Source organism: Poeciliopsis prolifica, unplaced genomic scaffold, assembly GCF_027474105.1.
Source record: "Poeciliopsis prolifica strain line A6 unplaced genomic scaffold, Auburn_PproV2 SCAFFOLD005, whole genome shotgun sequence".
In the NCBI taxonomy this organism is placed as follows: domain Eukaryota; kingdom Metazoa; phylum Chordata; class Actinopteri; order Cyprinodontiformes; family Poeciliidae; genus Poeciliopsis; species Poeciliopsis prolifica.
The window spans coordinates 13,259,247-13,281,357 of NW_026562380.1; the positions used below are offsets into that span (position 1 = coordinate 13,259,247).

At 37.6% G+C, this 22,111-nt stretch overlaps 1 protein-coding gene across 1 annotated transcript; it reads left to right on the forward strand.

Moving 5' to 3' along the window:
* Positions 1-3,743: 3,743 nt before the first annotated feature.
* Positions 3,744-20,254, forward strand: LOC129359690 (carbohydrate sulfotransferase 15-like). Its single transcript, XM_055029496.1, has 8 exons — positions 3,744-3,863; positions 12,129-12,757; positions 14,167-14,506; positions 15,911-16,054; positions 17,569-17,725; positions 17,827-17,983; positions 19,406-19,553; positions 19,649-20,254. The coding sequence occupies exons 2-8, from the start codon at positions 12,284-12,286 to the stop codon at positions 19,837-19,839; spliced, it is 1,611 nt and encodes a 536-aa protein (XP_054885471.1). The 5' UTR covers positions 3,744-3,863; positions 12,129-12,283; the 3' UTR covers positions 19,840-20,254.
* The last annotated feature ends 1,857 nt before the right edge of the window (positions 20,255-22,111 follow it).

A 22,111-nucleotide genomic window follows, 5' to 3' on the forward strand; every position in this document is an offset into this window, starting at 1 on the left:
AGACACAGAGAGATGTTAATAACACGCTTTGTGAGAGTCAAGAACCGCGAGGCTGGATGACAGTCTGTTCTCCCTTATTCACAAGTGGAGAAACTGCTTGTGAAGGCATTCAGGGCAGTGACAGGTCAGCCAGCGTGTTGAAATCCAGGCGATCAGCAACATGACTGTTTGTGCGTTGTGCTTCGCCGAGAAATATAGACTATCTTGTGCAAAGTCGAATTGAAGTTACGTGGTGTGCAAGCATGGAGGAATCTTTCTCACCACCTCAGTTACTTTGGAGTCTTTGAGAAATAAACAGATTAGGTTGTAAAACTGTTCGCGTTTGTCTTGTTATGACCACAACCCTCCATGTACTTTGAAAGGATTTTACATGATAAGCAGACAAGGGAAGAAGAACAAAATAAGAAAAAAGAATGCATGATTTCCAAACTACGTTGCAAATAAAAACCTAAAAGTGTGCTGTGATCCATTATTTGTTACCACTGTATAATTACTACATATAACCATCATTAGCTTTAGTCATAACATTAAGTGTTTAACAGGGTTGTTGGGTTTTCAAGTGGAGCCAAATGCAGAGAAGCAGAGGTGACGAAACCGTCATGAAAATGATGAATAAAGATGCATAAAAAGCAGAGGGAAAACAGGGAGCCAGAGCAGAACGAAAACAGGAACCAGGAACATAAATCCGGCAAGGTACTGACGGGTATATAACGGGATATAACAGGAGGAACCAGCCAGGAGTGAGAGGAGAAAAGGTGTACAGAGAGATAAAGTAACACAGAGGGCAAAGGAGAGTACACTGGGTACTGGGAAATGAATCTAACACAAAAGAATAAAAACAGACTCACATAAAAATGTATAATGGGCCGAATTTAGCCTTGAGTTTGACACGTGTTTCAGAGGATCTGCTGCTCACATGTTGTGTTCCATATTTTTCTGTTTTTATTCTGAGTTCCTGTGTCCTGAGTCTCCTTGTTGTCCTGTCTCCCCTTGATTGTTCCCAGGTGTGTCTTGTTCCCCTGATTACCCTCAGTGTATTCAGTGTGTCTCTTGTTCCTCATCGGGTCCTCGTCTATTCACGTCTTACGTGGCGTCTCTTCTCCCTATGGTCTGTGCTCCTGCCCACCTGGTGTCGAGCCCAGGCTTCCGCTCAGCCGTGCTGCCTGGTGTTGGGACTGAGTTTGGACTGTGTTTGCTGTTATATGCCATTAAATCATTTGTTTCAACTTTATCCTGGGTCTGCTGCCTCTGCCTCACCACCTCCATGCCACCGTTCGTGACACACCAAATGTTTCCACTAAACATTTTCTAGTTTGTGAGTAGACTGGTTGCTTTGTCGTTGAACCTCTCCTTTAGACTCAGGGCTTCTTAACTGGAAAACCTGTTTTAAGTCATTGCAAGGAAAATCTGTCGCTGGAACCTCTTTTTCCAAAGGTCAGACTTGAGAGACAGCTTCTCCAACAAATATAAGGTCTTTCCATAGTTTCATGACATGTTAGAATGAGATCCACTAGTATGAGTCTTTGTAAGGCTTTATGCGAATTGTTGCAACTTACAGATCCTGCATCCTTCCAGACTGGAGATCCACACACAAGGAACAGCAACTGAACAATAACCAACCTTCAAAGGTTATTGTTTTATCTCTGGACTATAGCAAAATGTAAAGAAAATACAAAAATTAAACGAGAACAATATGAATATTCTCATATTTATGCTTGACTCAAAGTTTCACATAGTGAAAACCAAAACGTCTGTTATGGCTGGAAAACCTTTGGCGTAATATTTAGATTCATTCAGAATGAAAACCTGCAAAATTTGCAACAATCAAAACAAATTCACTCGACTGTTAACACCCAGAGAGGCACAACTGGAATCCTAATCAATTTACCAAGAACTGACAGCAATTACACTCATGCTCTCATGCACATGGATACACTCTAAAGGAAGCAAGTTTATTCAAATGTGACCTATCTTTATTGAGCAGCAGCAGATTCCCAGGCGCGCTCTTTCACGTGTCAGAAAGGAATCATTTTGCCTCTTTAAAGCCACAAATGGTTGGAGCTCCAAAGATTTATATGGCGGCAGCTTTTATCATTTCATTTCACCTTTCTTTATTTTTCTGTTTACTCCCTGCAAGAACCAGATGTCATGACAAATGTGAGTGGCGTCCGCTCGAGACAAGAGAATTAATTTCCTTCCTGTAAAGAAGAGGAAACGTGTCACTGACTTGAGAGGCCTGTATTATGTGCAGGCCTCCTTCCAAGGTTTCCATTTTTCGTAAGACAGCTTTTCTGCCTGTGCCAAATCCATACTTGCTGATAAGACAAGAATGTATTTAGGCTTGCTTCTCTTTAGCACAACATATTAAATTCATGCCTAATGTCAAAAATAATGTGCGGAGATGGAGATCATTCATGGCACTGTTGTTTTAACCAATGGACACAGTTTAGTTAATGTAAAAGCATGCATAAACATGGGCCTATACCTGATCAATTTTAACGCCCAACTCATATAGTAAGACTTATGACAGGTTCAATATTAATAATGATGCTAAAAACCGATATTTGCCAATCAGATATTGCATTATAAATATACCATTTGAAAACTTTTAAAGGAACTCGCAGGAACAGATGGCATCAAGATGAAAATAAATATTGGCTGTTCATATCAACCTAATTTTATTCTTCGGACTGATACCAGTATGTTTAAAAATGACAAATGTTGGCCTATATTGATGTGCCGATATTTTGTGCATCCCCAATGAATAGTAGCGCAAAAAATATCTAAATTGCCCTTATGATCATGTATTGAGTCTACGAGTAATAATGAAATATAGATCTCTCATAAACACCACCAAGTTCAGCAAAATAACAGCTTGTGAGCTGCCTTCAGGAATAAAGTACAAAAAACATGAAAAATTGGTACATTTTTTTTTATTCTTATTAAACCAATATGTTTTATACTTTTACCTTTTTTTCATTCCTTTGGTTTTGTTGTTTTCTTTGCATTTCCTAATTCATGCGAAGCACTTTGAACGGCCTTGTTGCTCAAAATGTGCAATGTAAATAAAATCACCTCATTTTACCTTACGTTTCCCAAACCAAAACTCTACATGTGTTTTACTTCAACACACTGGTTGCACAGTTTGGGGCAGCATATTGACCTGACCATTTTAACACATGCCCTTGCACCTGTGAAGCAAAAACACAATTCTTCAGATCAGGCTTCATTTGCTTTGTGATCGAGCTCTGCTGCTCATGTGCCCACTTTCGGCTCTTTGTGCCCACCCTGCAGCCAATGGCAAACTATGATTCTCTCTCAGTGTTCAGCTGGAGCTCAACAAGGATAAAAACTGGACCAGTGCGAGAAAGCGTCTCCCCAAATAAACTTTAACAAGCACCCTTTTCTCATCCAGTTCTTTTCAGGACGAGTGATTGAGTTTGTTATGAAAAACACTGAACACAGATTTATTTACCTTCATTTTTGTGCGTATTTACCGTAAAATAGTCATCAACATGAGCCTAAAGGTGGGGAGAAGCAGCACCAAAATCTTTCCCATTCTTGGTTAAAGAACGCATTTCAAACATGAAACCCATTCACTGAAAGCTTCCGTATTATTATTATTAGACGTTCCGCTTGTTCCTCCTGCGCTGCTCCTTGCGCCCTCCTCTCCTCTCCTCTCCGTCTCCGCCTCCCCTCCCAGCTGCGCGCGGCAGACCCTCGGAGCTCGCAGTCTGATGGAGACGCTCCTGACGTCGCTGCTCGTTTTGAACACGGATCGCACTGAGGACTGTATCTTTATCGTCACTTCAAATCGGGTTAATCACATGAAAGCGGCGGTGTAAAATCGACTCGACTCCAATGTGAGTATTTTCTTGTTCTAAATCACGAACACGGACAATGTATATAATTTTTCCCAGCTTATTTTTTATTTATTTTTTATTTTTGAAAGGGATTGGGAGATGCAAAAACATTAAGTACCTGATTTTTAAAACGGTTTCCCGATTATTATTATTTATTTATTTGTTATTTAATAGGTTATGAAGAAAGGTAATTGTTTTGATTAAACGCGAGGGCATTAAATGTCACCCACATACTGCATCGCTGCAAACTGATCAAAGGTGAGCTATGTGGCTCCAGTTCTGCTTAAAAGCGAGTTCTGGTTAAACTGTTTCCAGTTCTGAACAGCTGGACAATATCTCTGTGACATTTCTCCAGGGGGTAGACTTACTGGAGTTCTGTAACACGCAAACAGCTCCCTTATGAGTCCATCCTAAGCAGTGTGTGTAAATCTAAAGTTTATGGCTCGGCAATATCCATTTTCAATTCCTTCCTACACATACATACCTAAAAACTAGATATGTTCCTGTTGTTTCCTTATCATCTGCGTATCATTTTGGACATTTGCAGTGTTCTTATAAATTATGAAAGTGTTTTTTTTTTTTTTTTTCAATTAAGAAACAACTGTCATTCTTTGCCCAAATAACATTGTGGAACAAAGAGATCCAAGTAAATAACCTTCGAGTCTGAAGGGCCCAGCACGGTCGGGTCGATGCCACAGTTGACGCACGCTCATGTGGTAGCGGGACATTTGTTTTCGCACACTCCCTACTGAGCCTAGCTTCTGTGAAAGTCTTCCCACTGCACATTATGATAAAGCACCTCATGCTTACAACATTGCATTGACAACATTGCAGTAAACGCAGCAATCATAGAAAGAAGAACAACTATTATGAGTTCATAAGTTTGGAGAAGAAGAAGGAAATAGTGACTGATGAGATGCAGGATGTCAGATACTTTCCGTGTTATTGGAAGGCAATAGATCTGCTGACCAGAACAGAGCAGGGGGATCCCACAGTGTTTTGGTTTGGTCCAACAGTGCGCCCTCTCTTCAAGGCCTCGGACAATTGCTCCTTAACCGTTGTGTTGCTTGCAGGTCAAAAGTGACCCACTGACATGTTTAGATCGTTTAAAGTTACCTTAACCTATCTTTTTCCTACTTGAAATTTTATGACTTTTCCTAAATTGACAAAATCATTACAAAGTGATACTTTGGTTTTGTTCATGTTTCATTTTGGGCTGTATACCAAATGGTATACAGGGTTCAAGGATTGTCCTATGGTCATTTTTGACCCGTGAATTATAAAACTATTTAAGCAGCAGAAAAAAGTATGAAGATCACATGGAAACTGTCTCTAATACATACACACACATCTGCACACCCAAAGGTCACACACAAACTTTCTCTAATACATAACACACACCCACATATGCACCCACACACATCAAATAAAGTGGATCGACGTATGAATTGAACGTGTATTTGACCTGCACCTGCAGCTAACCCTTCACATCACACAAGCTCCCAAACACAACAAAAAACAATCTCAGACATGATTAAAAACAAATTCAGTATAGAGGATATAAAGGTCCTCTAAATCAAAATACCCCTAGTTGATTCCTTGCTGAAGCCGTGAGTAGATGTTTCACGTTCACACATACTGTCCTACAAATAATTTTGAACATCTTATATAATTTAGCAAGCTGTCCAACAGCAAATATGGAACATCTTGCAATGGTCAAAATTTTCAAAATCTTGACCATAAGAAATTGAACATCTTGATCTGCAAGATGAACATAAATCCTGCAAAATTAATTACTTATTATCCTGCATAAAAATTTTGCAGAATGCTAAACATAAGATGTTCAGCATCTTATGGTCAACATCTTATGTTGAAGACGTCCTTTTGTTAAACGTCTTCAACATTTCATGTTGAATGAGAGAGGTATTTTCATTATTAACGTCCTAAACAGCATAAAAGAATGAACTGTTAACAAAAAAGGTACAGATTGTTGGCTTTTTTCCCTTTCAGTATAGTTAATTCAAAAGTAATCACTTCAGATTTATATGATTACAATAATAATAAACCTTTACTGTGTAAAAGATAACTTATGACAGTTGGTTTGTTGTGAAAAGAAAAGTGTAATACTCTTTTTGTGTTGTTTGACAAAAAGTACACAATGAAAACTAATTAAATTGAGTTGAATTGATAAATAAAAGATTGTAAACAGAATGTTAAGATCACACGAGGGTTAAAACTATTCACCCTGCTCTCTGAAAAACCGTCTCTGGAAGTCTGGAAGAATACTTGAAGCCAATCACATTTTGGTCAGAACTGTACAAGGGGCCAAAAAGTTCACCAAAGAGTTATGACAAGAAAGGGTGACGATAAGAGGCTGAGGACAAAACTATTCAATTTTTGCAACAATGGGAACTGCAGAGCCATTGAGCAATGAAGAAAAACTAATTATTTTTAATAAATTCCCAACCAAAGATATTTATATTGCTTTAATGTTCTTGAATCAGAGAATATGAATATATTTTTTGTTCTTCCAAAGGTTGACCATTATACTTTAGCTTATTCAGCATCCGTCTGCTCGGGTTACAAACTTTACAGCATTGATTTTGCTTTTTGTCTACTTATTTCTCCTTTTGTCTCTGCTATATTTGCTTCATTGGATTCTGCAACATGTTTTGCCAGATGTTTCCCACAATTTCTAGTTTGCCAGAGTCTCCCATCATCCATTACTAACAGGGATGGCTTTCTGGTACAAAAATTTGATTGGTTGTGGGGGGAGCCACATCTCAGTTGCAGTCAGTCATGTTTCAATATTTAGAACTGAATCTGGAAACCATCTGGTTGTGTGAAATAAACACTGAAGAATCACAGTTTTTCACATCTTTCACGTGACTAAAAAAGTAAAGAAGTTAAGGCTGGAAATAGTGAAATGGAATAAAGGCTTGGTATCGTCATTGTGGCAGTGTTACTGTTTATCTCTTATGATTTATACTCATTGCAGTCACTCTACTAAACACCAGATGTCAACGCTGAGCAAAAAAAAATCCAAGGATAGAGCAGGAATTAAGGCACCAGAAGAAGAAAAGATAGAAGAAAATCCCACCTATTTTACATAAAAAAAGAAATAAATTTATGAATATTTATTATGAATTTATTAATGACCACATTCATATGAATACACTGAAACGTATCCATGCATTTTTGGACACAGTGAAAAGAGATACTTGTGCATGCCAGAAAACAAATGACTTATTTATACTTGTTTACAAGTATTGCATAGCCTATCAAATGTATCTTCATATAGTGTTACTGTCTGACCCTGCAGTCACTTTCTCCCTCCTCCTCCGTTGAACGGCAGAGCAGAGGCTCTGACAGGTAGGCAGGTAACCTTTGCACAGTTCCACCCTTCTGGATTTCCAGTTCGGCTTCTACAAGTTGCCTATTTACTGACAGCTTGAGAGGGAAAGAGTTGACCCTCAATGTAATGGAACAGAGAGACAGATCGAGTGGGCGAAGTTACAGCATCTGTTCACAGTCCATAAGTCTTCACACACCCAAGTTAAACTTCAACCACACCTAGCCCTGCAGTGTATTTTGTCCCCTGGGTGGAGAGCCTTTACATAGAAATTGTGGAACAAATGCCTAAGCTGAAAAGTTGTCAAAACAGTGCTTTCTTGGCAGGGCCTTGTGTAAAAAGGCTTACATAACGGGGGCGGGGGGGGAGCTATGATAAGAAAGAAGGAATATGTTGTGCCAAATTAGATTGTTTGGACAGCGTGCTGGTGTCCACCACAAATGGAAGTAAGAGATTGTGTGAAAAAAAAAAAAACATTAGGTGCTGGAATGTGGGAGGGATGCATGATTTAGAAACATTATGGCAACGTCCCAAAGCTTTTATTGAAGAACAGGAACTTTTCACCAGAGATTACTAATAGCCGTGGCGTATCGATGTCTTATTTCAGATATGAACGCTTTCACAATCAACCGATGGAGATACGGTTTAAACACACTTGGAAAACAATTTGCAGTTTAATGAAATTATATGTGAGAGAAGCTGATGCAATGGTTAAGACCATGAGTGCTGTGTTCATGGGGCTGAAATCTAAGAGTTTTACGAATCCAAGAGTTTTTTTTTCATGCATCTTCAGGGCCACATTTTAGAGCACTGTTTCTTTAAAACCATCACAGATTTTATTTGCTTGATTTTATTTAAAGTCATCTGACTTTTCAAATTGTTTAAGATAACATCGATAGACTATCTTGAATAAAACTGCATGTACAATTAAGTCCGTTACTACTGGTTAAATTAGAGGTGCTACTATAATTATAACGCTGCAAGGATGAGTCACTGGCACGAACATTTTCTGTTATATCAAGAAGTACTTCCAGTGAAGCATTCTTCATTCTAGACCTGCATCTACAAGTCTTGTTTTAACAGCTTGTGTTTATACAATACAAAGAAAAAACTTAAACACGTCTAAGAAGTTGTTTCTTCAATCTTCAGTTGTGAGCCAATGTACTCCTAAAAGAGAGATATAACTCAGCCTGGGATCATGTGTGCAGGTCACTGTTGCTCCCACACTTGTACTGCACTTCTGCTTTAATATCACAGCAAAGAACTATGAGAACACATTGCAACAGCACTTCATACTTTCTGAACTGAGTCACACTGTGCAAAGAGTCAAATTGCCTGCATAAACTCATTTATGATAATTTTGACTGATATTTATCTTTGCACTTGGGGGGAGACTGAGGAGGAAAATTAAAATTTCGTGGCCAGATTGTTAAATGATCCATGAATACAAGATAGCATCCACTGAAATTTGTGAATTCCACACTTTTGTTCCTAATTCACATTCAGGGAAATCCCTGAATGTGATATTTTTTCTGTTTTAGTTATTACAATCGTGGAGATCTTTCATTTATAATTCTTGTTTGAATTATACACCTGGTTCATTTATTCTATTTTTACCCATCGTCCTTTGGGAAATTACTGTATTGAAAAGGTTGTTAGTGTATTATGATCAAAACTAACATTCAAAAAACAAAAAAAAAACAGGCCGGTTGTTACGACTGGCGTCGTAATTATGCAAATATGAGTGTGCAGGTGCCTGCAGACTCACGGACGTCGTCTTCCGACGACAGACGTCCTATTGGTGGCCTCCCGGAGGTGACGGCTATAAAACCTGAAGACACGCACTTCCTGTCATCCATCCTCAGCTCATCTCAACCGGCCGCACTCTTTGTTTGTTTTGTTTGTAAAAATCATGTAACGTCCTGGAGTTTGTAGGAGTGAGCTGCCGTTTCATTAGTTTTTTTCTTGTTTTCTTAGTTAGGGAGGTAAGTTTTTGTTATTTGGTTTCTTTATTTTCAATTAGGTAAGTTGGTTGATTTTTAGATAGTTCCTTTTGTTTGTTGTTTTCTGCATTAGCTCACTCTGAAGTTATATGCTCCCCTGGTTGTAACATCTCAGTATAAAAATACATCTTTTTACAATAAATAACATTATAAAATGCTCAACTTCGTGTGTGTCAACCGCTTGAGATCTGAAGAGGATGGATCACTCGTGTCATGACCTGGACCCCTAGACGGGTCGTAACACCGGTCCTCATAAATCTACCATTCTGCATTGCCCACCCAGACTGACAAAAGATCTGCCATATGTATTTGCCCAACACTTTCCCTTTACCTCTTAGGTAATGTTTCATTTTAAAGTTTCGCCAAACCAAATGACACATGGCTATAACAAAAATATTTGAATGCTTATGTATAAACTGACATGCACGGATGCAAAATCTACTTCTATTTTTACAAACACCGTATCTGTGCTCCAGATGTCACTGTGGACTGTGGTTATAAATAGTTAATATGACCCTTTGTATGGCTTGTGTCCATTTTGTTGAGACTGAACGTGTGTGCTTCTATACGCAGCTGGTTCAATAGTCTGAAAATCTACACTAAGTTATTTATTTTTTCTCTGTGTGGAGAGTGAAAAGAGATTGGAGCAGTAATCCAGCATGGAGCGATGGATTAAGGTGATTTCCTGAGCTGTTTGTGCTCTCAGGGCAGTTTGATATTTCCTGTAAAACAAACAAACCAGAAAAAAAAGGATACTTTGTTATGTGGTTTCTTTCACATTACTTTAACTTTTGATGTATTTCCTGTCCACAGAAAATATTTTATGATTACCTCAGTTTCCTCATCTGTCTTTGTTTGACCAGTCTTCTATCTTTTAGTAGCGTTGGAAATTTTGTTTTGCCTCCCATTTCCATGGTCTGCAGCCAAACTTCCGTCACACAATGTACTGTAACGGATCAAGATGTGCTTACATAGTTGTAAACATAAGGACGTGGTTTAAACATTTTTCAAGTGAAGCAGGGGAGTGTATGTGTGTGACTCTGCAGAATGCTGGCTCTGATTACCTCTTCTGTTTAACTCACAAAGATCCTCACGAGAAACCCTTCACATTCTGAGAGGTTTCAGTCTTATCGACTTATGATAGATGACGAAGGTAAAATTGTGCACCTCTTCGTGTCCTGCAACATTTATTTCGGCAAATCCTCATTATCAGTGCCATTTCTCTGCTGTGTAGGAAGGATGAGATGCGCATCATGTCATCATGTGTGCAAGATGGAGGGTCAAATATATAATGAGCTCGCTTGTGTCCATTTTTCCCCCTTGTCTGCATACGATTAATCATCGTCTTTAACTTCCTATTTAATGTCACCCATTGTAACAACCAGAACATATACCGCTAAATTAATTGTCAGACTTATGTCCATTGTCAAGAATATGAGTATATTCTTCCTTTCCTATGCATAGTACACAGGAGAGCCAAAGCGATATCGATCATTAGTTTAATTAAATGTCCAGTTCCAAATCTCAGCTTTAGAGTCTGAAGATCCACAGCTGATTAAAAATAATGAGGACCATCATTTTTCTATTTTACAATGACAAGCTACTGATATGGTGTTGTCATTACTAATAATTAAATGGAACCACAATTTATGACATTTGATGAAATGTCATAAATTGTTTTCAAATTGTTTTCAAATCTATAGTTTGAAAACAATCCAATTAGCCCCATCTACAACTGAAATCACAGTTTGCAATCAATACATAAAAAGACATTTATTTTTTTCACACTGTTTGATGTGAAATCAGAATAAACCTTTCTAGTTCTATGTCTATTAGGATCACTGACATTTTTTTTCCTAATTGCTAAATGCCAGAATAATGAGAGAGAATTTTTTGAGGTTATTTTTATTTCTTACTTCAAAAGTTTAAATTCACTTCATTAGTATTGGTATCATAGTCCTGAAACTATGACTTGGGTCATTTTAAGGAGGGCATTTCTGTCCACTGATATTTTATTAAATCAGGTCCCTAATACCTCTAGAGGGATCAGAAATGAGTTCTCCTCTGAAGCCCAGCAGCTGTCCACACAGGCATGAGGATATCAGCATGGATTCCTGATAAATCTTCCCTGAGCTATCCCATTATGTCATCTGCAGATGTGTGTAACCACTTTCTCTGTGGCTTTTCATAACTTTTATCAACCTCCTTATCGCATATGAGTTCAGATCTGGCTTAAGTAACCCAATCATTATACTTGTCTTGCATTTAAAGTCAAGAAAGAAAGGTATTGTGGAAAAAAACAAAACTAAAATTGAGCTAAATGTTATATTTTAGGTATTACTAAATGACTGAAGGAAATGAAAAGTTATTACATAAAAAAAGTTTTTTTAAAATTATTTTCAATTCTACTTTGTTGAACTTTTCACATGATTGTACGAACTTTTTGCTTCTTTTCACCATGTCCATTTGATATACGGACATAGTGGAGATAAACTGAATTGAAGCCTCATTGTTATCAAACATTTACCTTTCAGATTTGCAGAGTAAGACACTTCATAGGTTTTGATAATGGGATGTTTTTAGTTTTGCATTACATAATAAACTACATTTATATCCCTGAATCTCCTGAGCCAAGCTTTGTGGGTATTATACAGCCTTTTCCATTAGGGAACTGGTCCTTACATAGCAGACCACACACACTCTGCAGGTTACCTCAAACATTTTTGGGGTGACTCCTGTTATAGAAATGTATTATTTTAAATGCCAATAATGATGCATATATATGTATATTCTTTAAATAAAACTTTTAATAACATTCTCCTCCCTGTTTGTGGCATGAAGGAAGATTATTGAAACACTTATAGGCAGCTAATGTTGCTTTTTGGTTTAACACCTGTTTCTGTTCTACAGGAATATACTCTTTGGCAGTGATGGATCGACATAAAATGAAGACAAATGAGGATGTGTGTGTAAACACAAGCACTTCTATGGAAACCCTCCCTTTTTGAGGAAATGATTCCCTGGCTTCCTTTTCCATATGCCTGCTGCTCCACTTCTGCATCAGCATGTCTGTAAAACACAGCAAACATTGGAGCCACACACACAGCGACTACAATTACAGGCCCCACAACTTGCCCCTGACTGACAACTTTGGGAAAAGATCCATCAGGACATTGGTGGACTTCAGGCACACAAACAAGCCTGAAGGTCTGGACATAAAAGGTTTCCCACTGTTGTGTTTAATCAACTTAACATGGGTCTCGAAAGTCAAAGTAGTTGGCTTCCTTTTGGGCTTGGTGCTGATGTTTTTCATCATGGGTTCGTACCTCCTGGTGTGGGACAGAAAAGGACTGCTGCTCTCTGCCTTCCCCCATCCTTTCAGACCCGTGGTTATCATGACCAGTGCAACAACTGCTGAAGATTCTCTTGACAGGGGCTTCATTGATTTGAAAACGCTGGTAAAGATGGTCAACTCCAATGAGCAGAACACGTCCAGGAAGGTTCCTGACGAAAAGGACGTCATCAACACAGACCCACTTGTAAGTCTGATAGACATTTATATGCACATTAACCAAGTAAATGACTATAGATGTTGTTCATATGATAAGAAGAGACTGCACAGAGCCTTGTGAATGTATTCTTGAACCTTTTCACAGACCTGAGCATACTTTTGTGGTTCTTATGTGATTAACCAACAGGAAGTAGACGGCAATTCCAAAGTCAAAGTACACGATTTTTTATTTTTTTATTTTTTTTTAGAAATTCAGAAATTATGCCATTAAATGGTTTTCAGGATTCAAACATCAAAACGTTTGTAATGTTTTGGTTCCAGCTTTCTTCATGTAGATATTAAAATGTTTCCCTACCTGCCTTCACACAAAACACCTCCATCTCAGTCATGTTGGCTGGAGAGTGTCTGTGAAGCTGAATCTGTGACTCAGACCTCCGATTCTGAATTAGTTTGAGGTCCGGACTTTAATTGAGCCATGGTAACACAACAAGGTTTGTCAAACTAGTTATTACATTACACTTCTGGATCATGTTTAGAGTGAATATCTTCCTGGAAGGTCAACCTGCACCCAGACTCAAGTCTATTATTGCCTCTACCAGGTTTTCCTCCAGGATCACCCTGTATTTAGTTCCAGCCAGAATGCTACCACCCAAAAGTGTCAAAAAGTTAAAATTTCAACTCATCTGATCAAACTGAACAACTTTGAAAACTACAAATTAACTTGATTATGAATGTCTTTCCATCTTCTATATAAAAAAAAGCAGATTTTGGCAAGAGATTCTCATCTGAATCTTTCAGCATCACCATCAGCCTCTTGGCTCCTTCTCTGGTTAATTATCTCATTGTCTTGACGGAATGGGTTAAACATTCAAGGGATATTAAAACTTTTGCAGCATTTGGCAAATCACAGCGGTAAGCAAATGCTCAACAGCAGCTTCACGTTGGAATAATCTTTGCAGTAAATATTTGTTTGATGAAGCTTATAATGACCTGTTTTTCTAAGTGACATGCACTTTCTAAGTGTTGGTTTAGGCTTATCTGTAATACCCTCTGGCATAATATGCTAATGCTTTTCTGCTCATTACAGCCTCATTATAGGTTTCCATGTACAACCCACACTATTGCAGTGTTTGTAGGAATACCAATGACAGATGTCGCAACACATGCAAGTCATTAAGTTAAATATCAGTTTGTGTTATGTGTCAGACATATATCAAAGTGAAAAACGGTTACACAGAGAGTGCCAAGCAGGTGATGATTCATGTGGGGTAAAGCTGCAGAATCCTGTAATATTACCCTTAATTATGAATGACTGATGTTTTGACGTGATTGTGGAATGACTTCAGGTATTCAAAAAAAAAAAATCATACCTGCGGTCAGCATTTGATACAGTGAAAAACAGAGTTTTACATCCCATTTTTATCCTCTTTTCTTTAGTTTTTTTCAGTGATTCCTCGCCATTTCCTGCCCCACATCAAGAGCCCATGCTGGTACGAGGAGCTTTCCGGTGACATCGGCACGGATCCGTACAAGAACAATCGCTTCAGTCTCCGCTCCAAGAGTTTCAAGAACGTGTGTGACCACATGAGAGCCCGATTCCACCAGAATGTGTGCGACATTGACGGGAAACGCTTTCGCCTGCGCTGCTTGCCGTACTTCTACATCATCGGTCAGCCAAAGTGTGGCACGACAGACTTGTTTCACAGACTCCTGATGCTTCCAGAGCTTAAATTTAACACCATAAAGGAGCCACATTGGTGGACCAGGAAACGCTTTGGTAAGGCTAAAGTGATCTGGATCTGGAAGCCTGATGCCAACAATTTCCAACTGTGTGGTTTCAAAAATCATGAAGGACTCTTATGTAAAATCTTTATGGTACGGGGGTCATACTTTACAATGAAGATGGAAGCAGAGTTGCATGGCAGTTAAAAAATTATTGGAAAGCGGCACTGCATGATTCTTAAAGAAAATATTACACATTGCTTATTTTAGTGGGATTTAGTGTGATATATTGACACAAAATAATGCATAACTGTGAAATGAGGGGAAGGTGATTAATTTCTAATCATTCGAAACAGCTGAAATTTGCGTTGACAGATATTCCACCTGATCCATGGATGCCTGCAGTCCTTTCAGAGTTACCACTGGGCTTTTGGCTGCTTCTCTGATTAATGTTGTACTTGGCAGCCGGTCAGTTCAGGTGCCCTGTCATGTGTTACTCTTTCTACTTTCAGATAATGGATTGAACAGTTCTACTTGAGGTTCTTGTTTTTTGTTATTTGACAGCACAACTTCATTCTTTACCTCTCTGTTTTTTATGATGTAGGTGTTAATCCGTCACTTAAAATCCCAATAAAACACATAATGTGTAAACGTCTGGGAAAAGTTTAAGAAATGTGAATAAAAATATGTAAGGCAGTTGATGCCCCTGACTGCTGAACTAGCAGTAGTTTTCCTTACTATTTAAGGACTTAAAAATCAGAAGATTTTCTTGAAAGTGAAGTCAGATGCAACTTTAAACTAAAGCTCAAAATATGCAATGTAAGCAGTAAATCAGCGCATCCTGATTCTTTCTTTTGATTGATTTTTAACAGTACCACAAGGTTTTGTTTCTTGAAAATGTTAAATCATATTTCAGTTGAGTCAGCTTTCTTTTTTCTTTGTTTTCATTTTCACTGACAAGATACATATACAGTGTAGGAAACCAAACTAAATTTAAATAAAGAAAAAACATTTGCATAGAAATGCATAAAAATTAATATAAAAAAAATACAAATAACCTTTTGACGTAAATAAGACCATCTGCAGCTACTTTACATAATCTTTAGACTTAAACTATTGCCAAAGTAATAGTCATATTTTGGGCCAAAACGTTTTTTGCCTAAATCATTTTTGACTAAAAAATAAAAAGTCATAATTCGTTATTTTAGGAAAGTGACAATACTAAGGTTTTATTATTAAGAAAGTTATTTTAACTTTGAGTGTTTGGTGGGAAGTTCAGCACTTTAACAGAAAATCAACAGCACAATTGTGTGGTTTGATTATAATAGATGACTATATTCACTGACCTCTATTTGAGATGTGTAACAAAGAAGACTTGGTTTGTTCATTCAAGACATTTTCTGGAAAAGCAGTCCTTAATGAGCTTATAATGAGGGCTGTTTTAAATTTCCTTCTGCAGGTTATATCCGTTTCAAAAAAGGTTTCCAGGAGCGTTTTCCGATAGAGGATTACCTGGATCTGTTTGACTTGGCAGCCATCAACATCCAAGTAGGAATCAATGGAAATTCATCTGGAGAGCACCATGCAAATGAGATCATAACAGGTGCGTGTGTGTGGGTGGGCTTGTGCGTGTGGGGTGGGCTGTGGGGGCTGTATGTCATTGTGAGTGGGTGAGAACAATTAGTAAAAGTTTTCAATGGTTGTATTTTAAGTATAAAATAATGTGTTCGTTATTTTTCCTTTTATATTTCAGGAGTTTAACTGTTTGGTGGCAAAGCTTTAAATCCAGTTTCTTGTTATTTTTGCACGCAGCACAAGAGAGTTATTTTACGAGGGACACTTATTTCTAACTTTCTAACTTTTGGCGTCACATAAAACTCTTAGTTAAAAAAAAGTGAGATGATAGTTTCAAACAGAAATACATTTGAGTGATTTTTACATAAAAGCAACCCTGGACTGCATGCAAATCAGAAAAAAAGACTGCAAGACAAAAACTGAACTAAAAAATATACAGTGAGTACAGAAGAGTGGGAAGTATAAAACTCAATCCATCAACAAAAAAATGAGAGGACATTAGTTGAAAGCGCTGGTGGAAAGAATAGTACTTAGCATATTGCCTTTTAAGAGATTACATTAGACAGCATCATTATGGTCAAAAGCAACCCCACTGAATTTCAGCAGCAGATGGCTAGTTTTTTAAATATTAACTATAATCTCTTTTAAAAAATTTTCACATGAATAGTCAAGAAGACTTTTCTGTCTCACATTCAAATGTAGGAGCTCAAGTTCTGCTTAGCATGTTTGGTGATTTTTTTAACAGGAAGGTCAACACTTTACTGTTCAGACAGCCAGGAAGTATTGCTGCTGTATGTTAAATACTTTCAGTCAAATGCAGTGTTTCATAGTTCTTCTCCAAGGTTATCAGTTTGTACTGAGTAGCTTATGGATCTCTATAATTGTTTTTACATCGAGTTTTACCTCGCCCACTGGCCAAGGTTGATTTTTGGTTTCCTTTTCTGTCCTTGTTTTCATTGGAAATGAATAGAGGTATTCAAACTATTGAAGGAATAAATCTTCCTTATTACCTGGGATATTTAATAATGTACAATAGGTCTGCCAAAGTAAGCAGTAAGAGTGTGAATAGACTCTCAATAAGCTCTGTCCGGTCACTTAACTCCCTTCCTGTGGAAAAATACCCCCGCCCCCGCCCTGCAGGTCCCAAACAGAGGCAAACAGAATGACTGAAAACAGACAGAATCAAGATGTTGTAACGCCCAAGTCAAAGTTCTCACCCCAAATGAATTTATGTGAAGCAGTGGGATTTGGGAAAAGATGTTCACAGATAAAATTCTTAATGAACTGGAGAACTTTTATCAAGAAGACTGAAAATAAGTAACATGCTGCTGCTGCTGGAGGTGGTTCCACATTTCACTGAATCAGAGTGTACTTTGTTCTTCCTTGCAGTGAATTGATTTCCTGTTTTTGGAATTATAATTGAATTTTTGCTGTTCTTACCCTTTTGTTTTGAAAAGACACAAATAAAAGTTTATAATGCATTTTTTCTGAATTGCCTTTAAAATGTGGTGTAATTTGAGCTTTTTGTGGCGTCATCCACAGGGGAAGCCAGCGCATCAACGATGTGGGACAATCAAGCTTGGAGTTACCTCCATGGAAAGGAGGAGCAGACAGAACCTCCATTCCTAGCTCAGGACTTCATCCATGCAGTCCAGCCTGGCGCCAAGATCATCATAATGCTGAGGGATCCAGTTGAGAGGTGAAAACAAACTCCTTCATTATAAAGATTTTTTTGCAATGTCCCATTGTTGCACAATTTAATGTCCGGCTTTCTCAGAACTCAGTTTATTGTGTCCTCAGGCTTTACTCCGACTACTTGTACTTTACCTTGGCCAATAAGTCTGCAGAGGATTTTCATCAAAAGGTGGTTGAGTGTGTCCAGTTGTTTCAGTCCTGTCTCTCTGAGAGGTCACTGCGATCATGCGTCTACAACACCAGCCTTTTCAACGCCATGCCGGTCAGCTATGTCCTTTCATTGCTTTTTAGATGCCTTATATCTTTTCCCTCTTTTACAGCCATATTCACTTTTCCTGAAGAACTGTTTAAAAACCATTTAAATTTCAATATCTCTATTTCTCCGCCTTGTAATTTATTTCTGAGAACACACAACAACAGCAAGAAACAAACATCCCCAGCTTGAAATATAATGAAGTCGTTCCTGCTTTGAAAGGAGAAATCTTTCCATCTTGATAAGTTCCAATTTATCAAACTCATCCCTTGGTCTCTTCTCCTCTTTTAAGTCTCAAATGGTTGGTGAACAAACAGCTACTTTGGAAGATTGGCTACATTGTAAAGCCAACGTAAGGTCACTTGAGGAGAAAGATTAATAAATCACCATGAGATCCCATTTAAATCAGTACTTCTTTCATAAAGAGTTGACAAATATGTTGATGTTCTAGTGACCTCTGGAGGACTCAGTGTGCTACAGCATGAGCATTAAGGCCCTTAATTTGAAACAACATTAATAAGGCTGCTTACAAAATAGTTGGCATAATGAGGGAATAACATTATGTGGAAAGATTGAATCTGAAATCAGTCAGGAAGTTACAGTTCTGGCACAAATAAGATCCGTTTGGAAGACCAATAATACAACCAAATTGGTTACAAAGTGGCTTAAGGAGATAAAGTCCATATTTTAGAGGAGTCACCAAAAAGCTCAGATTTTAATCTCATAGACAATTTGTGAACATAGCTATAAAAGTGACTCAGTTTCATCAGTTCTGCCAGGACTGGGTTCTTACTTTCATCAAACTTCATGAAAAAAAAAAAACCTCTCATGTTATTCTGACATTTAGCAAATTGAAATAATTGACCTTGAGAACCAAAGACTGTCTTTTAATACTATATTCCCGGTTTGTAATTTAAAAGGCTGATGACATTAATTTAGTGATGAGCTTTATTTTAACAGTTCTGGATTATTAACTGGCTTACTGGTAGAAACTAAAGCATGCAGAGTTCAGCACTTCTTGTATTTTTCTATATTGAACTCATTGAGATAAAACAGTCTTGCATTTAGAGTGAAACATCCCAATTCTCCTGTTGTAGATAATGCAAATTATATAAAAATATTGTACTTCCATTAACTATTTAAAAGGATTTGCAGCCACAGGTTGGCCTTTCAAGCTTTACACAAATCAACTCTCATTTCTCATGATTATTGCAGTGAAGGTTGTTAAACAGTGCAGCACTGGATTTAGATTTTAATTATGCAGATATACAGCACAGATGCTTTATTCCCTGCTAATGTTCTTCTAACTCTCCTCAAAGAGCTGAGTTTTTCGTAAAGCTAATTTAAAATATGATTTAAAGTGTTTATCCTGACATATCAACCCACCGCTGGATTCATATTGTACGTTTTTGTGTTGGTCTTTGCTTACAGGTGAGACTCACACTGGGAATGTACTTTGTTTTTGTCCTGGACTGGCTGGCTATTTTCCAAAGAGAGCAGATTCTCATTCTTCGACTGGAGGACTACGCAGCCAACCTCAGAAAAACTCTCAAGACAGTGTTTGATTTTCTCGGTGTGGGTATGTGACATCTATCCATAGTTTCTGGGAAGGCTTGTGTGTCATTCGTTATAAAATATTCTCATTAGCTCTTTGTTTCTCCACTGTCCCTGCAGGCCCGCTGTCAGAGCAAGTGGAGGCATCGCTGACCAAACGTCCAATGTCCAATGCGCGCCGGGCGAAAGACAGGATCCTTGGTCCCATGCTGCCAGCCACCAGGAACCTCCTCAGTCGGTTTTATCAGCCATTTAACAGTAAACTGGCCAGCATTTTGAACAAGAAGGCTTTTCTCTGGAGTTACAGCTGAAGCAGCCTGAGCAGGAATGAAATCAAACGGAGTTGAAAGATCAGAGAGAAACATGACAGCAGACTGCAAAAAAATGGCTGAAATGAATCTACAGTGAAAGAACTGATACTCATTGCTCTTTGAAAGGAGACTTCAAGTCAATATGGAAAAGAAATAAACAAACTCTCATTTCACAAAGTGCATTCTTAGTGTCCGTGCAACAACATGCCTCAATAGTTTCCGCCTAATTTATAACTGAGAAGAATGAGTTAAGTGTCTTGTGCTGTAATAGTTTGTTTTGAACATGTGCAAATAAACAGAATTTATTTCGTTTTGTTTATTTCTGTCACATCTGCTTTTAGGTTTGAAAACCTGGCATCAAAAATACAGTTCAGGGGATTGTAATCAAAAAATAAAATTTTCATATTGGACTGAATATTTTCTGTTGTGGATGTTACTTGGGTTACAGAAAAAATAAAATAAAATGAACAATGGTGAAATAAAGTGAAACTTTAAAACTGTAAACAGGAAACTGAAGAATAGACTGTGATTTAGGTATATCACAGTCTGTGGACGGGCTTGGCCAGTCTAATTTATGATAAAGACAAGAACAAAATTTGGATCAGAGACAAAGTAATTCAAAAATGTGAGACTACAACTTTTAGGGATGTACTGTAGATTTCTGTTTGGTGCTGTTTAATAATGAGTCTCCAAGTTCACAGTCTATGTTCTTTTATCAACAAAAGCATTTTCAAGGTTTTCAGAGACTGTCCCCTTTTGAGTTGAGTTTGGATGTTCTGCTTGTGTATGCATGAGATCTTTCTTGGAACTCCAGGTTTGTCCAGTTAATCAGAGTCTGTGTTTCCCTGTGACCTGTCAAGTGTGTAACATTTATTCTGCCTCACATTCATTGAACTCTCACCACCAGGATTTGGCAGCAGTGTGTGACTTTGAACTGATCAGGCTTGTCCCGGATGACTTTAGGATCTCAGTAAAATCCTAAATATGGTTCCACATGATTCTTGATTTATTAATGTGAAGAATTTATTTCCTAATTTGGCTCAAACATTAGCTAAGTTCAAATATCAAACAGTCAAATATGCAACTCATGGAATTTTTGAGAATTTGATTTTCAAAGATTTTGAATTCTGGTGAAATGTGTTGACGTCATAGGAACTGTAATCAACAGTTGTAGAAAGACAGACTAAACAAAAAAAATAAAAGTTGTGGAGTAATGACAGTCCCTATGAACTGAATTGGCTTAAATTAAAATACACGAAAGTACAGACACTGATCACAAGAGGGCACTAAAATACAGATCAAAACTAAACATCCACCACATATCAGAACCCATTGCTGATTTTATTGTGATATTTGTCTACTACATATTAGAAACTTGACTCTTTCTAATAAAACAAAAACACACTCCACTTAAAAAAACAAATTTCTATTTGAGAGTTATTGGCTTTTATATATCTTCACAGTCTAGTTTGTAGATCTAGAGCACATTTATCTTTATACATAAGTAGGTGAAAGATTTAAAGCATGTGCAATTTCAATTATTTCAACATACAAACAAATAATCCATAACTTTTCCTTTATTTGTTTCTATGAAAAAGAAGAACATGGGCACAATAGGATCCACTGCTGCTTGTTTGTTTAAAGCCTTATGAAGAAAACCTGTATTTTCCATAAGAATGGTACAAGAACTTCCATCAACAAGCAAAGAAAATTACAAACAGTGTCTTCACTATTTATTCAAAATGTGAAGGGTGTTATGGACAACCTGTCAGCCAAACTACGGAGAATTACTGACTGCCTCCTTTGTGATATGTCTGTAATAATCCTGTTCAGGAATTTTAAAGAGATCAAAATGTTTGAGGTTGTAACACCTTCTGACTTATCTAAAGTGAGGAAGATGTGATCCAGCTGGTTCTAAACAAAAGGAGACAGAACATGGTCAGAGAAGTTCAGGAGATAAATTTAAAATGTAAACATACTGTATTTATCCCAAAGGAAAAAATTATCACCCAAACAAGTACATTATTGACAAATTACATTATGAATTACATAAGATTGTCTGGACAAAATGTCTCTCATAATCTCCAGTAGATGTGTGTTCAGTGTGTATATGTATGGAGAATATCCAACAGTTTCTTATCTTCTGAAAGCACTTCCTGTCAGGTTTGACCCAGCCTTTGTGAAAGATGCTGGTGCACCACTGATTTCTATATAAAATACTTGACATTACAGTTTGTTCTTATCTTGGATACAATGCACATTATCATCAGTC